The sequence below is a fragment of the Lepidochelys kempii genome, chromosome 10, assembly GCF_965140285.1.
Source record: "Lepidochelys kempii isolate rLepKem1 chromosome 10, rLepKem1.hap1, whole genome shotgun sequence".
In the NCBI taxonomy this organism is placed as follows: Eukaryota; Metazoa; Chordata; order Testudines; family Cheloniidae; genus Lepidochelys; species Lepidochelys kempii.
This window is the reverse complement of record NC_136389.1, coordinates 45,403,706-45,416,158: the sequence shown is the minus strand read 5'-3', so window position 1 is coordinate 45,416,158 and position 12,453 is coordinate 45,403,706. Positions and strand designations below refer to the sequence as shown.

The following is a 12,453-nucleotide window of genomic DNA, read 5'->3' as shown; positions in this document are numbered from 1 at the left end:
CTGTTTTTGCTATCATCTATTGAACTCCAGCGGCTACGGCGCATGGGGAAGAAAGGGTGTGTCTGTTAAAGATTCATCACCGCTGGCCTACAGCTAACTTGTAAGAGCTCACAATACACATCCTCGGAGACCCCCAAGAAAGCCACACCAGAAAAGACCAGACTTGAAATTCCTGATCACTGCAAGATAGTAAAAAAACTACTTAAAAACAACCACCCCACCTCATTTCAGGCCTTCTTAACACATCAGCAGAAAAAAAGAGGAAAATACCAATTTTTTTAAATGTCCTTTGCTGGTCACCTTTAAATGACATTCTCCATTTAGAGAGACAATCTGTTCAGAGGGAAAAAACATCAGGAAAAGAAGAGGGACAAGCACAAAATTTAGCACCACAACAAAGACTGTAGCTCAAAACAAGAACCATCAATGGGCCAAAGAGAAATTCCTGTGAGAGTCAGGGAATCTCGGCACATTTCATGTGACTGATCCAGCCAGCTGATGTACCACTTCCCTACCAATCTCAAGTCCAACAGCCCCAGAGGAACCATGTTTTCCAGCAGAAATACTGTTCTCAGCAGTATACAATACTGGTGTGACCACCTGCCGGCTGGTCAGTGGCCAATATGAAATGTACTGAGGCATTCAGTGCAATTCCTAGTGGACAAACCTACTACAATGGGTTCGCTTGCTGGAAGTCTCACCTGAGAGGTTAGGACTGGATGAGTCACAGAGACTAGACTCCCCTTCCCCACTACAGGGCCTCCATCTGGGGCAGGAGGCACCAGCTTGCCATACCACTGCCTGGACCACTCCCATCTTGTGATATTTTCTCTATGATTGTGATCCCCCCTATAAATTCAGGTTTAATAGATTTGCAGCCAAGGCAGTTTTGGAAGGGATGGAATGCTGATACTATTTAGATCAAAAGTGACTCTGGCCTGGAGGATGGTTTGTGCTATTTCAGCAAGCACCATACCTCATTCTGTCAAATTCCAGCAACTTGTCTTTGTGTTTCACGGCCATCTCCAGACCTGTCTTAAGCTGAGCTTCCTGACGAGGCAGCAGGTCCTTGCTGAGGATCTCCATCTGCCCAGAACTCTCAGTACCTGGGATACACAGACACAAATCATGATCAGGTTCTTGGGGATGGGCTATCAGTTTAAACACTGCTCCTGCTGCAGCTGGGCACAGAGATACTCCCAAGAACATGTGACATTATAGGAAACTGAAGAGGTCACTTGTCCAAAAGTCCGGCACTTTTAAAATTGTCCTAACCCCCACCTCCCTGCTTCCCCTCTTCCATGTTCTCCTCTCATCCTCCTTTCTCCAGCAACAAATTAAGTGCTCAGATACCATGGTGATGGGCCTGGGATAAAAATCTAGACAGAAACCATTTACCCTCGCTGCTCCAGTCACCTTCCCCAGTAACTTAGTTGTTTAGTTTCTATGGGAAGTAATTCTTCCTGTGTTCCCCCACTTCCCCTTATTTCCCTCAATTTTTGATTATGTCCCCTAATTCAAGCCCTTCTCTGGAAGCCCTGATTGTTCTCCTATTCTGTTCCTACTGAAAAGGGATTTCCAAAACCCTGACTGTAGAGTTCTTTGCCGCAATATGCTGCTTGTTATTTTATTTTCTGATCCTCCGATTTCTCTTTTCTCCTACTCCCCACACCTTTCAACATGCAACACCCCCCCCATCCTCCTCTTCCTCCTCCATCTAGCTGGCATTGTTTGATTGCCCCCCTGTGTCTTACACTGACTGTCCTCTGTCCCCATGCTCAGCCCCACAGATGTCTGTCCCTCATTAGCTATTTTGATTGGACCTCTCCACCTGAATCTTGCATGAGCCTTGTTTTCCAGTGGGATTGAAATCCAAAAGGCCTGGTAGAGTGACATGCGTTTCCAAAGTGGGTGATTTGAGAGGTGTGTGACACCTGAGTGTCAAGCCTGCCTTATGGGCTGAACATACTCAACCATTAACAGGACAGGAAAGCAGGGAGGAGATTGCAGCAGCAGCCAGCCAGGGGAAGCAAGCACAGTTCCTGAACCAGCCAGTGGGATTTTCCTCGCCATTTCCTCTTCAGGAATATCTCTCTTCTATTAGGGCCTACTCCAAAGCCTGGTAAGTCAATGGAAAGATTCCCATTGGCTTCAATGGGCTTTGCATCAGGCCCTTAGCAGATCCAGAAGCTTGGGGTCATTTCTCCTCTATGGCTGGACACTGGGAGCAGGTTTCATATTGATGGATATTTTACTCCTGTGTGTGTGGCTCTCTGTAACAGCCAGACACAAATCTGAAGAACTAGCTCAAGCACTGTAAATACTTAGGGATTTAGATTCTTCCCTGCTCGCAGGATGCTAATGAAAGCCTTGGTCCTGTGACAAGGACAGCCACACTCCAAGCAAGGTCTAGTGGCACTTGCAGGGAGAGGGGCAGAGCTGAGCCCTGAAGATGCCAAGTCAGAAGGCTCGTTCCATTGACATTTGTAAAGGAAACTAGGCTAGAGCCCCCCCAGATGAAATGGAGTTCAGCTCCTGTTCCTCTCCACCCACACCAGCAGCACTGTCTGAAATCAAATACGCAGCAATCAAGACAGGGAGATACTGAAAACACCTTTTCAGCAAGCTGGGGCGCTGCTACTTAGCCCAGCTCCTGCACCTCAGTCACTAGGAAGAGGAGCCTACACTGAGACCATAGAAGACTAGATTCCAGGCTCTAACCAGAGGACCTGGAAATCCAGATGTTTCAGCAAAATTAATGTAGACGGCCCCAGAATCCATAGGATTTCACTAGGGGGTTAAGTGTTGTTAGCTTTGCTTCTCCTCTTGGTCCTGTTCCTACATTTACCACCTCAGAAAAGTGTCAGACACAAAATTGTTCCAAAATATTAATATCATCTGCTTCCACAGAAACCTCACAAGTCCCACTGCTGTAATCCCAGTCCCCAGCAGCAGACACTCTACATGGGACTTTTATTCTAATTTTTAAGGACTGCTGCAAGTGCCTCATTTCCACAAATAATTCCAGGCTGTCTAATGGCCAGCCTCGGTGCTTTGCAGTCAGTGCATCATGCATTGCCACTCAAGAAATTCAGACGCTACACCCAGACCTGGTCTCCCCTGGCTAGTGCCTGGGAACCATGCAGAAGGGGAAGCACAACATGCTGGGCAAGAAACAGGACTGATGAGCTCCAGTGAGATTCTCATCCAGCCCTCCAAGGCCAAAGAATGCTGTCACAGGACTGCAGTGGCTTGGATACATTTTGGAGAGCTTTGGTCATCTTCTCCAGGGAGTTCAAATTCTGTAGAAAGCGTCCAGAGGCAGTCCCTGAATCTTTGGGAACTTTCCCACACACAGTTTTCTAGAGCCCCTCACTATAACCAGAAGGAACAGATCTATACTGCTAAGAGACAAAAAAGATTTAGGCGATGAAGTGAGCTGTAGCTCACGAAAGCTCATGCTCAAATAAATTGGTTAGTCTCTAAGGTGCCACAAGTACTCCTTTTCTTTTTGCGAATACAGACTAACACGGCTGTTACTCTGAAACCAGTGAAAACATAGGCATAGGCTCTAGTCTAATGTAACAGTAGAGCAGAGGTGGAACGGTGTATAACTTTCTGGATTAACTGCATTACACATGATTGCTACCAACCTGCCATGAGCTTCTTCAGCAGCTTCTGGCTCTTGTTTGAGTCACGCTGCAGAATGTCCTGCTCTTCATTCGTGCACACCTAAAAGACAACAAGAAGATCAAGGCTAAGAGTGATATTTAGCACCTGATAGCCTCAAAGCCATTGACAAAAGTTAAGGGTGAGCTGTAAAGGATAATGAAAAGTGGGTCCACACGATTTCACCAGGGTCCACAGGCCATGGACCCTTCTGCATCTTCACTGTGTATGGAAAGAAGACCTTGATCTCTGCTCATTTTTTTCATCTTAGGTTTCAGAGTAACAGCCGTGTTAGACTGTATTCGCAAAAAGAAAAGGAGTACTTGTGGCACCTTAAGTGAGCTGTAGCTCACGAAAGCTTATGCTCAAATAAATTGGTTGGTCTCTAAGGTGCCACAAGTACTCTTTTCTTTTTTATCTTAGACATCTCAGCAACACCAAGACTGGTTTTTTCTGTTCTTTTGCTGAAGGATTTCAGGGATGTGTGGTTCTCTCACAACTTCATTAAAGAGGTGGGTGGCATTTAACAAAGGCATTCTTTTCTCTCAGGTGGTTACTAGGCACTGGAGTTAAACAGATATTTAAAATACTCTGATTAAAACTTCTCTCTCCTCTCACCTATTCAGCTTTCACTCTCTTGTGAAGTCAATTGTACTGGCTTTCCAGTCACTACACTGTCCGAGGGAGACAAAAAGTTCAAGGGTTTTTGTTGTTCTTTTAAACAAAATTCATCATAACATTGTGGGGAATAAAAGGTCGGACACCGATTTCCCCCCCCCGGCTACCTTTAAAATGCCTTCATTTTGGTTGTTTTAAATAACATATTTAACTCCATTTTGTAGAGAACTCTCAGGAGAAAGGAACTCTCTGTTAAAGGTCTAACCCTCCCGCCATTTTCCCTTCAGATAAGCAGACAGAATGCACAATATGCTGTGAGACTCCCGAGAATTCTTTCCTGCAAAACAAAGGTAGGCCCAATTTGACATTTTTCATATTCCTAAGGTAAAAATAAATTTAAAAATCCTTTTAAAAAAATGACACGTATGCACAGCCTGCCATAACCACCTTTCAGGGCTTCATTCATCACAAAACAGAAAAAAAGGGCCCAACCCCAATTTTTATTTTACTTTTCTTTATAGAGCTCTTTTAATTAATTAATTCCCACCCACCCTAAGGAGTCAGAGCGCATCAGTCCATTTTATAAATGGGGAAACTGAGGGCCAGGAAAATGAAAACGCAACTCGTGTCCTCCTGTGGAAAAACACACATGAGCTTGAATGGCAAAGAAAATCTGATCACATAAAATCCTATTTGGGAGGCACCTTCTGATCTGACCCTGTATTGTCTCCCAGCCCTTCCGGAATGCAAAGATCATTAAAAAAAATTCTAAATATAGGAATGGAATGGTCATTTCTGCTCCAGACTCTTTATACTGGGTTAAAGGGCCGAAGTAGCATAAATACCCTGGTTCCAGCTGGAAAAGATTTCCCTCCAGTGCAAGCACTGTGGAGGACCCCACTGCAAGCTCCAGCAGGCAAAGGGAGTGTGCCAGGGGGTTCCAGTGCTGTGGCCCACAGGGAAGCCCCAGGAGGCTGCCATAATTTAGGTAATTTAGAGCTCTGTAAATTATGTCAGCAGCCTCTCCAGCCCTTGGAGTCACCCAAATTCAGAAGGGTGAACAGATGGCTTAAAGCCACCTTACTCCCCCTGTGCTGCAAGTTGGGTGCAACACAGACTCTCACCCTACAGCCTTAGCGAGGATCCAGGTTCTAAAGCAGTGGTTCTCAAACTTTTGTACTGGTGACCCCTTTCACACAGCAAGCGTCTGAGTGCGACCCCACCCCCCTTATAAATTAAAAACACTTAAATATATTTAACACCATTATAAATGCTGGAGGCAAAGTGGAGTTTGGGGTGGAGGCTGACAGCTCGTGACCCCCCCGTAGTAACTTCACAGCCCCCTGAGGGGTCCCAACCCCCAGTTTGAGAACCCTTGTTCTTAAGGGACTTTGATCGGAGCAGGCCAATTCGGAAGGGGGGAAGAACTTTGCTAATTTACAGGAAAGATAAGAAACTAGTGGGGCTAATTCAGCCACATGCCATCTCCAAGACCCAAGCACGAAAGACTGCAGTTAAGTATGGCAGATAGAAAAAAGCAGCGTTACATACCAGTGTACTACAAAATAAGCAGGGGCCGGAGCCCTCCTGTTCGCAGACAATACGGCCACAGGTCAAACAGTTATTGATGAGTTTGTGCTTCTGGCCCAGGCACTCACAGGAGTGGCGTCCAGGGATCAGGACTGCCAGTTTGTCCTGACCCTCCTTGGTGTACAGGTTGACGAATTTGGCCTTTTTCTTGGAGGTACTGCTGACGCTGCCACCACTGCCCATCTCTTGTGCCTAATTTAGAAAGAGCAAACAGTGAATTTAATCTGCATTCTCACTGCAACACAAACATCAGAAAGAAACAGGAGCCCTTTAAACAAAGAATGGGGATAAACAGCCAGACAGATACCTGGCCAGCTTGAGTGAAAGTGGGACCAGACTCCAAATTCAAACCAGGATGATATCACTGAACAGAAGCAAGCCTCAGAAAAGGTCAGCACCATTTACATGAAAGGAGGACTGCTCAGCTTCGTGTTCTCTCTTTGCAAACTGGAATTGCCTGGGTTCTATGTGCCGGAGAGAAAGTTCTTGGATTCTGCGACCAAGAGCCTACATTAGGTTTTGTTAAATCAAACAAAAACTATAGAAAATCAGACCAGCAATCCAAAGCCCAGCCAACACCTTGGTGCAAGACACAATGCTAGTGCTGAACAAGGTGGGCAAATGGTATAGCATGGTAAATCCACATTCCTGACACATCTATAAAGTAATCTATGCACCTAAACGCAGATGGAAATCACAAACACCTGAGAGAGAAGAGACCTTTTAGCTCACACAGATTATGTATTAATTATATTGATCAGTTATGAATTCCCAGTAATCACTCAATTGACAGGTTCTTGTCCCAAGATCAGGCCAAGTATTATTATAATTACTGTTCAGTTAGGAATCCTGATGTGCACAGTTGCAACACTCACACTTTAGGAACCCTTCTGTATTTACAAATAGTTTATTAATACATTTAGCAAAGTCACCAACACGCTAACCCAGCAAGGTAGATAGATATGATACAGAACATACCTCTGAACATCAACATACACTATCCCTTGCAGAACAACCTGAAATGTTACCCAATATCTTCCTCATCACCAGTAGCCATCATTCTGGCACCTCCCAATGGCTACCTCTCTCTCTCCTCCTGCCCACAGGCTGGATACAACTTTTATAATATGTTACACTGATATCACTATGCCTAATGCCTATTCAGTAGGGGTTTCTCCCCTCTTCCTTACTTGTATTTCCTCACACTACTAAAGTTGAGGTGTCTTTCTTCTGTAGGTTAGTATATTAATGATCTCAACTTACCACATACGTCAATTCATTACCATGGCACTCTTGTGGTCAGACCGCTGCGGATGTTCTATCCAAAAGAAGGCATTCGCTCATGTTCCTGTGGTTGGCTGGTGTTGTTATGGGCAAAATTCCCCTTTACACACTCTATTTCCAGTTCCCCAGAACATAGGGGTGATCACTAGACTATTTATCTGTGCCAAAGTTCATAGGCTTCAAGCCCTATGCTACATGCTGAAACCAATGTCTTACAGAACACAGGCCTGTAGGTTTCTTACTGCTGAACAAATCAATGCTAAAGTGAGCACTATGGGCTACACATCTAATCCACAGCCCACCTCTCCCACCTGAGAAGGATTTCTCTATGCAGTGTATATTCTTTGGCAATTTGACATACTGTAATTTATTATTGTTCTCATCTGAGGCACATTAGCAAGATTGGCACGTTACTTTTGATGTTTGTCTCTCTCAGGTGCATACTTTGTCTTATGCCGAGGTGACTCTGATGATAGATGGGACAGGATACCATGGATGATGGCTGCATGAGTGGCTGGTCAGTGGAATTCTCAATCTTTTCCCTCAAGTCCTCTTTCACCTTGAGCACTGAAATGAGTTCTCGCTTCCTTCAAGTCTCTAGCAGGCATTGTATAGGTAATGTTTCTGATAAAGTTTGCCTCTCAGTTATAGATTCCAAGGCCCTCACATCATGGAACACAGAAATTGCTATAGTGGAACCAAACGTATCTCTAGCCTAATGTTACTTCTCTGATAACGGCCAACACCAGATGCTTTGAAGGAGGGTATAAACTTACAATAATGTGTCTTCGTGTGCAACACCATCCCCTGAGCCGAGGGGGAGGCAGGTTTTCCTGATCCCAGCTGATAAGCAACTCATGGGTTGAAGCCTGAGGATCGATCACCCTTATTTTATCCTCACAATTGTCACTCCAGATTCTAGTCATATTCAAACAGTGAATCTAGTCTCTGCCTGTTGTTTATCATCTGTGATATGCTTGAAAATCTTCTTTTGGTGCTGGACAGTTTCCCTCTGCCTCTATTCTTCCTAGTCTCTCCTAGACTTGGGGGAAGGGCCATTTCTAAGAATCCCTCCTCAGTACGGCCTGGCTCTATCACAGATGTAACACTTCACTGGCTCTGCTAACTGTATGTTGTTAACAGATCACTCCAACTTCCTGAACTTCACCCCAGCTATTGTTGGTTCTAGGTTCCCAGGTCTCCATTGTTGCTTCTGTCTCAGATGGCGCCAGGTAACAGCATCAGGACACCTTCTCTCATGTCTCTTCCTTTTCCTGTCTCTGTTGCGTACAATGTTCTGACTCACTCCTCGTTTCAATGGTGCTGTGACTCTGGTTTAGGGTTTAATGATGGGTGCTTCCTCCATCACCCCTGCTCTGTCCAATCAGCGCTATTTCCACAACCAGGCCAGAGCTCTGCTTTTATTAACAAGAATGAAAAGAGACACAGTGACCTCAGTTTGCAGGCCTTGCCAGAGGTTTCTCAGCACCTTAATTAGGGTAACAGAGAAAACTCTAAGGAAATAGCTGAAACCTCCTAAGCCTGTTTAACCCCTTCATTTCCAAAACAAAGTCCATATTCCTTTCCCTTTCAGACGATTTAAACTTTAAAGGTGTTTTCAGCATTTTAAAGTATCCCCATAGGAAAACCTCTATTTATATTAAATAGTAAAACAGGGATGGCCAAAGTGCAACCCATAAAACTCTACAATTTGGCCTGTGGCAACTCTCACTTTCAGCATTCAGCTGTAACCCCTGGGGACTACATGTCCCAGCATGCAATGTTCCATCTTGAGCCAAAGGACTCAAATCAAGAACAATGCATACTAGGACCCTTATTTTTTTGCAGGTTGCTCCATCACATTAAAGAGAACAATGGCTGCAACCTGCTCTATTTGATACAAAGTTATGGCTCCTATTCTACACCTGGACTGTGGCATAGGTTAACTGCTCAGGCCCCTGGTAAGCTGCCTATAAGTCTCCAAGTTAGATGCCCTGTGCTAGAAGCAAAGCCCAAAGAATGAATCTGGAAAACTGTACAAGATGACAGCAAAGATTCTCATTTCCTTAATGTGTACCCTGAGAGAGAGAGAGAACTATGGAACTGAAAGAGAAGGTGTTAGTGTGCATCCCAGTGGTGGGGAGCTAATGCTTGGAGACTAGGATTGTGTCGGTTATGAACAATGTCCTAACTTCAGATTTCCTGCTTTGTAGGTTTGCATTTCAGTGTATTTCCATTTTGGAGACATATGCATGGGCAGCCTTAACTCTAACAGAACAAAGTTTTGTTTGCAAGTTTCCTAGGTTGGTTTTAAATATAGGAGGCTAAGTACGCAGGGCTAGAGATGAGCTGCTAGGCTGGAAATGGGGGCTAGGCTGGGGCATAGGTGCTATGAAGCCAGTTAAATAATCAGATCTCCTCCAAACTTTGCAGGCCAGTGGAGAAAGCTTTAACCAATGCTTCAGCTTCCTCTGTCTGGCACTCAAAGCTTTTCAAGTGAAGCAGCAGGAGCCGGAAAAGCTTTGAGTGCACACTAAAGCTTTCGCCAGAGCAAATATAAAGCTTTAAACCAAGCAGATGTGACTGTTTCACCAGCACGCCAGTTTCTTAGCCCTGCACCTGGACCAATACCCTACCAAGGCCCTCAGTCTTCTCCATCCCCTGCTTTAAGCAGACACCTTCCATTGCTCACTATCTATTTTCATGTGTCCACTGCCCCATCCAGTCACCTCATAAAACAAAGCACTGTCCACACTGGCAAGTTTCTGCACAGTAAAGCAGCTTTCTGCATTGTAACTCCTGAGGTATAAAAAGCCACCTCAACGAGAGGTGTAGTGCTTTCTGCACCAGGGATATGGCGCTGCAGGGCCAGTGTAGACACCGTGGCGATTACAGCACTGCAATTGGCCTCTGGGAGGTGTCCCACGATGCCTGTTCTCACCTCTCTGGTCATCAGTTTGAACTCTAGTACTCTGTCCTCAGGTGATCAACCGTCATCCCCACCTCGTACATTCTTTGCAAATTTGAAAGTCCCCTTCCTGTTTGCTCGGTGATGCGTGCAGTGATCTCAGCGCATCTTTCCAGATGGCCATGCCTGCTCCATGCACCAGGCGATCCCCCGCTTGGAGCAATGCTGAGCTGCTGGACCTCATCAGCATTTGGGGAGAGGAGGCTGTGCAGTCCCAACTGCGCTCCAGCCATAGGAATGATGATACCTATGGACAGATTTCACGATGCATGATAGAAAGGGGCCATGACTGGGACACACTGCAGTGCAGGGTCAAAGTGAAGGAGCTGCGGAACGCCTACCACAAGGCACACGAGGCAAACCGCCACCCCGGTGCTGCACCCACGAGCTGCCGGTTCTACAAAGAGCTGGACGCGATACTCAGTGGTGACCCCACCTCCGCTGCGAAGACCCTGTGGAAACTTTGTTGGCTTGCATGCCAGTCAAGAGTGGACCGAGCCAGAGAAGGAAATCTTGGATGAGGATGTGGAGGAGAAGGGGGACCCAGAGGCAGACATGCGTTCAGCCAGGACCTCTTTTCTACTCTGGAGAAGGCTAGCCGGTCACAGCTGTCGGATGTTGGCGAAGCGCAAACAGGAGAGGAGGCCCCTGGTAAGTGGATTTGATTTTGGGAATTGCTGAGGCGAGTTGTCAGTGGCAGGAGGGCTGCAGAAAGCAGGCTTGTCTCTGTATGATGCAAGTACCACCACATGCCTAGTCTGAGTGGCAGAACAGGCTGTTGATTGCCTGAGATCTCCAGGAATCTCTCATGGAGATACTGGGCAATCTGTTGCTGCAGGATCCTCGGCAGAGCTGCTTTGTTTCTTGCCCCATTAACGGTAACTTTCCCGCACCATCATGCCATCACTTGTGGGGGACCATTGCCGCACACAGGTGAGCTGCATAAGGGCCAGAGCGGAAGCCTTGGAGAAAACCCTCCCTTGTTTCCCTGCTCACCCTCAGCAGCAAGGTATCTTCCATAATGGTCAGATCCTGTGAATAACGTGGGGACAGGAATGATTATCAGGCCCCTCCTACAGTAATGGGTTTCCCCCAGAGCCACGTGCCCAGTGTACAGCAGGGTCCGGGGAGAGTGATTTACCCTGTCCCTGCGGCTACTCACCATTTTGGCCGTCTTGTGGCTCATTGTGCTTGCCTGGGGTTAGTGACAGGTGTGTGAATACTGGCTGTGTTTTAAATCACTGAATCAGTGTTCTCTGTGTTGCAAACAATACTGCTTCTGTAAAATGTTGCGTTTAAACTTCACAGAGATAACCTTGGGAGCCCAGCTTCCCTCTTTGTTATCGGTGGCTGAATGGCTGCGCAGAATTAGAAAGCGGCCATGAAGAACTAAGGAGGACTTTCTGCGTGAAGTTATGATGCACTCCGCAGCTGAGAAAAAGGAACTGAAGGAGTGGTGGGACAGCGAGAAGAGGGACCTAACGGAGAATGTGGCATGCCAGAATGAAGCCACAGAGCAGCTCTTGAACGTTATGGAGTGCCAAGCAGACATGTTCCAGGCGATACTCACATTGCAAGCTGAGCAGCTCCGCACCCTCCCTCCCCTGCAGCCACTGTCACACAACTCTTTCCCATGCACCCCCCAGACACCACCAACAGACTCTTATCAACCTCCTGGCTCCAGTCTTTACCCATGGCATTCCACTCCTGCCCCATCACAGTCCAGCACTGTGGACTCCCACCACCCACTGCACTCAACACCCATCCCTCTGCGGTTTGGCCCTGCTGAAGTACAGTACCTGCTGCATTGTACTACAAAGGAGAAGGTTGGATACGATCCCTGGACATACACAAATCTTTAGCCATCCTGGGATCCACCTCCTCCCGCATCCCCCTCAGTGCTGATGGGACATTTTGTTTGACTCTCCCCTCTGGCTGTTGTTTTTTAATAAAATAATTGTGTTGGTTTGAAAGCAATCTTTATTCTGTTAAGTGAAAGCAAACAGATCTGTGCAAGGCGACAGGTAATTTTCTTAAACCTTCATAGTGCATCGTCTGCACCAATCACAACGACTTCCTACCATTACAAACACTGCACTCCTGAGCATAGCAACAAATGTTACTAACTTTCAGTTTCAAATTGCTGCCTCATGGCATCCCTGATCCTTATGGCTCCACACTGCGCCCCTCAAATAGTCCTGTTCTCTGGCTGTTCAAACTCAGCCTCCAGGTGCTGAGCCTCTGCAGTCCAGCCCCGAGTGAAGCTTTCACCCTTCCCCTCACAAATATTATGGAGCGTACAGCATGCAGCTATAAGCATAGGA

The 12,453-nt window shown here is 46.4% G+C and overlaps 1 protein-coding gene across 2 annotated transcripts in view; it reads right to left on the bottom strand.

The window, feature by feature from the left end:
- The window catches only part of TRIP4 (thyroid hormone receptor interactor 4), a 51,281-nt gene that overhangs the window by 33,200 nt on the left and 5,628 nt on the right, over positions 1–12,453 (bottom strand). For both annotated transcript variants that reach the window (XM_073363226.2, XM_073363227.2), the window contains 3 exons: positions 5,839–6,069; positions 3,654–3,732; positions 977–1,106 (listed from right to left, as the gene is read on the bottom strand). In XM_073363226.2, coding sequence (XP_073219327.1) covers positions 977–1,106; positions 3,654–3,732; positions 5,839–6,069 — 440 coding nt within the window. The remainder of the gene's footprint in view (positions 1–976; positions 1,107–3,653; positions 3,733–5,838; positions 6,070–12,453) is intronic.